This window comes from Octopus bimaculoides, chromosome 23, assembly GCF_001194135.2.
Source record: "Octopus bimaculoides isolate UCB-OBI-ISO-001 chromosome 23, ASM119413v2, whole genome shotgun sequence".
Lineage (NCBI taxonomy): Eukaryota > Metazoa > Mollusca > Cephalopoda > Octopoda > Octopodidae > Octopus > Octopus bimaculoides.
The window spans coordinates 556,274-559,997 of NC_069003.1; the positions used below are offsets into that span (position 1 = coordinate 556,274).

General features: G+C 35.2%; 1 protein-coding gene across 17 annotated transcripts in view; it reads right to left on the bottom strand.

Moving 5' to 3' along the window:
• Positions 1-2,439, bottom strand: part of LOC106878922 (uncharacterized) — a 305,188-nt gene extending 302,749 nt beyond the window's left edge. For 6 of the 17 annotated variants that reach the window (XM_052976125.1, XM_052976122.1, XM_014928279.2 and 3 more), the window contains exon 1: positions 204-2,434. In XM_052976125.1, the coding sequence (XP_052832085.1) occupies positions 204-311 (108 nt within the window). In that variant the 5' untranslated portion in view covers positions 312-2,434. Of the gene's footprint in view, positions 1-203 lie in introns of all 17 variants that reach the window. The other 11 variants (XM_052976118.1, XM_014928275.2, XM_014928273.2 and 8 more) reach the window with 4 other exon arrangements.
• Positions 2,440-3,724: the final 1,285 nt, after the last annotated feature.

Here is a 3,724-nt window from a genome sequence, read left to right on the forward strand (position 1 = left end):
CTATTAATATATATATGTGTCATTCATACGCACACACGCACACAGACATATAAGTATATTGAATAATACTGCCGATAATGATAGAAAGAAAGTGAAAAACAAAAAGAAAAGAAGTCCCCCAAACGAAAACTGGAAAGGTAAGAAGACAGAGAAGATGGAAACGGAAAGGGAAGCGCAGTGGTGGCTGCTAAGGTTTTACTCACCTCTTCCTCGGGTGTTGTATTAACCGAGTCCATACTTTGACTTAGCGATATCGAAGTCTCCGTGTTGAGCGAGGGACTAGTATGTGCCGTCATTTCGTTTGATCTCATGCCGAAAAATGATGCCGTTGAGAGGAACAACAACAACAACACCAGCTAATAACAACAACTACAAAAACAACAACTACAGCCAGCAGCAGCAGCAATAATAATAATAATAATAATATTAATGATGATGTTGATAATAATAGTAATAATAATAGTAATAACAACAACAACAATAATAATAGTAAGGATAAGGATAACAAGTAGTACGGCTGCGGCGGCGGCGGCGGCGGGAACACCACCACCTACAACAACCGCTGCAACAGCTTAGTCGATCTACAATAGCTCAGGCGACGCTTTGTTTCGTATTATATGTATGTATATATATATCTATATATACATATATATATATATATATATAAATATATATGTATATATAGAATATATATAGGATATATATGTGTGTGTGTGTGTGCGTGCGTGTGTTATATATATAACACACGCATATATTTTATATATATATATGTATATATTTATATATATGTATATATATATATGTGTGTGTATATCCTTTCCTTTGCTGCACTTGGCTTATATTTTTCTTTTCCTTTTCTTTCGCTGCTGTAGTTGTATTTCCCGTAATATATATATGTATATATATATATATATATTTATTTATCTGTGTCTATGCATGTATATGTTTATAAATATTGGCATGTATATATGCGCGCGCGCGTGTGTGTGTGTGTGTGTGTGTGTGTGTATAATATCTATGGTGTTTTGGGGGTTATATACTTTTTATACATACACGTAGTGTTGGCGATGATGATCGTGGTAGCTGTATACCTTAAATGATGTGAAGTATGTATATTCGTGTGTAGACGTATGAATACTGTTGTTTGTGTTCTTTGAAGGAAATATTAATATTATTGGTTAACAAACTGTTTAGGTGTGTGTGTGTGCGTGTGTGTGTGTACATATATATGTTTATATAGGCATATACACATATACATATATACACACACACTTACATGTTTGTGTGTGTAGGTTTGTGTGTGTGATTCTGTTTTTGTTATGGTATCGATGTAATACACGATCTATATGATCGTTTATATATGTGTATGTATATAAGAATTTATATATATATATACATATATAAGTTTATGATATTTTGTATATTATATACAGAATATTTACAATTATATATATCCGTTGCTCGGAGATATCGTTGATTTGTCAGAGACGCATGGAGAGAATATACGATCCTGGTTTTTGAGAATTATAACACTTTTACAGACTTCATCGAGAAGGAATCGGTTATATATATATATATATATATATATATATATATATATGTATGTATATGTATGTATATATGTGAGTGTGTCTGTGTGTGCGCGTTAGCTCTGTATACAGATATTACTGCATCTATATATCTATATTCTCTCTGTATCGATCAATCGATCTATGTATCTATCTATATATATATATGTATATAGACGAGTAGATTCGATATATGTATTATATAATATATAGCACATGTATATATATAAAATTTTGTGTATAATAATAACAATGCTTTTATATATACGATATATACATATATATATATAAAAAGAGATAGATAGACTGACAGACAGACGGGTAGCTTGGTAGATATGTTTCAAATAATTGGTAAGTTTAAAGTGCCGGATAATAATAATAGGGGCAAGTTTGATCGTAATGTATTCCGCGTAGCTTTTTTTTTTATCCACTCCTGGTGTTCTTTTGCGTTAAATACCTGATTCCAACAAGTATACATATATACATATATATATATGTATATATGTATGTATATATATAAATATATATATATATACACACAATATATATATTATATATTATATATATACATATATTTGTGTGTGTGTGTCAGTATTATATAGACCCCACACAGCACAAAACACATATATACACAAGAATCCGAGTGAAAATACTTCCAGGCAGTCTCTTGCTCGCTAGAAGTTTAATAAAACATGTTCGTGTTGTGTGTGTGGAAGTGTATGAATGTGTATGTGTGCATGTATGGCGATAGATGTGTGCGTATGTTATTTGTATGTGTTTGTGTGTGCGGGGTCCAACAGATTCTGTGCGGTTTTACACGCAGTCAGTTTGCTTCCTCAGATACGCGCACCGACTACACACACACACACACACACACATACGAATACGGGGCGCACACGCACACATGGAAGTGTATATTTATATAGACGAATAGAGAGCGAGTGTTACAGCTACACAGTCGTACGTATACGTGATGCGTATACACACTGGCACGCACGCAAACACACACAAACCCACACACGTTTTAATACGCTTGTTTGAACGCACACACACTGGCACACAGACTCACATACACACACACGTTTGTTGACAAGAGAGGAAGTGAGAGTGAATGAGAGAAAGAAAGCGAGGGAGTGAGTGAATGAGGCTGCGAGAAACCATATGTGAAAAAGGGAGAGGGAAAGGTAGAGAGAGAGTGAGAGAGAGAGAGAAATAGTCAGCAGTCAGACAGTGAGGAAAGAAGGTGGGCGAGAGGGGGAGGAGCAGACGAAGACTTATAGAGAGGCATAGGAGAAAGAGTGAGGGAATAAGAGGGAGGGAACGAAAAGTGTTACAATAGAGAGAATGGGAGGCATTAGAGGGGTGACGTGATAAAATAGTAGTGGAATAAAGAGTGAACGAATGATTGAAAGACAGAAAGAAAGAGAAATTCGTTTACGATATTGAAGTGTATGCGTGTGTTTGGAGGGAACGTTGAGAAGGTTTTCATTCAGAGAGAGAGAGAGAGAAAGAGAGTGTGAGTGGGGAGAGATGAACAGGATTGATTGATTGATAAAACAGATAGATAGTTATGAAGATAGATAGAGAGATAAATATATAGAGAGATAATGAATGTTAGAGCAACACTAAAGAAAGGAGAGAAAGAAAGAAGACGGTAAAGGCAAAAGAAAGTGAAAGATAGAAAACGGAAGGAGAATGAAGAGAAATACAGAAGAAAGAAAGAAAGAGGAGGAGAAAAAACGGTGAGAAAGAGTAAAAGAGTAAGGTTATCGGAGAGAATTTAATAGAAAGAGAAGGAGAGAGAGGGAGAGAAGGGAGAAAATGAGAAAGAGAGAAAAATAGAGAATGAAGTAAATGGTAAAAAATATGAAAAAAGAAGTGGAACAGGAGTAAGAGAGAGAGAGAGAGAGAGAGAGAGAGAGAGTGCAAAAGGGGAGGCTAGAAATCAGAATATAAAATAAGACTGAGTAGAAGAGTAGAGAATGGAAAGAATAAGACATGAAAGGTGGAAGAGAAAAGGAGAGAGAGAGAGGGGAGGAGGAGAGAAAGTGAAAATGGTAAAATGAATGGGAAGAGAGAAGAGTAAAACGGCACAATTGAATGATAGTGAAAGCGTAGCCGCTGAGTGAGAGTGAAGGGTAGCGTTTACTGGAGCA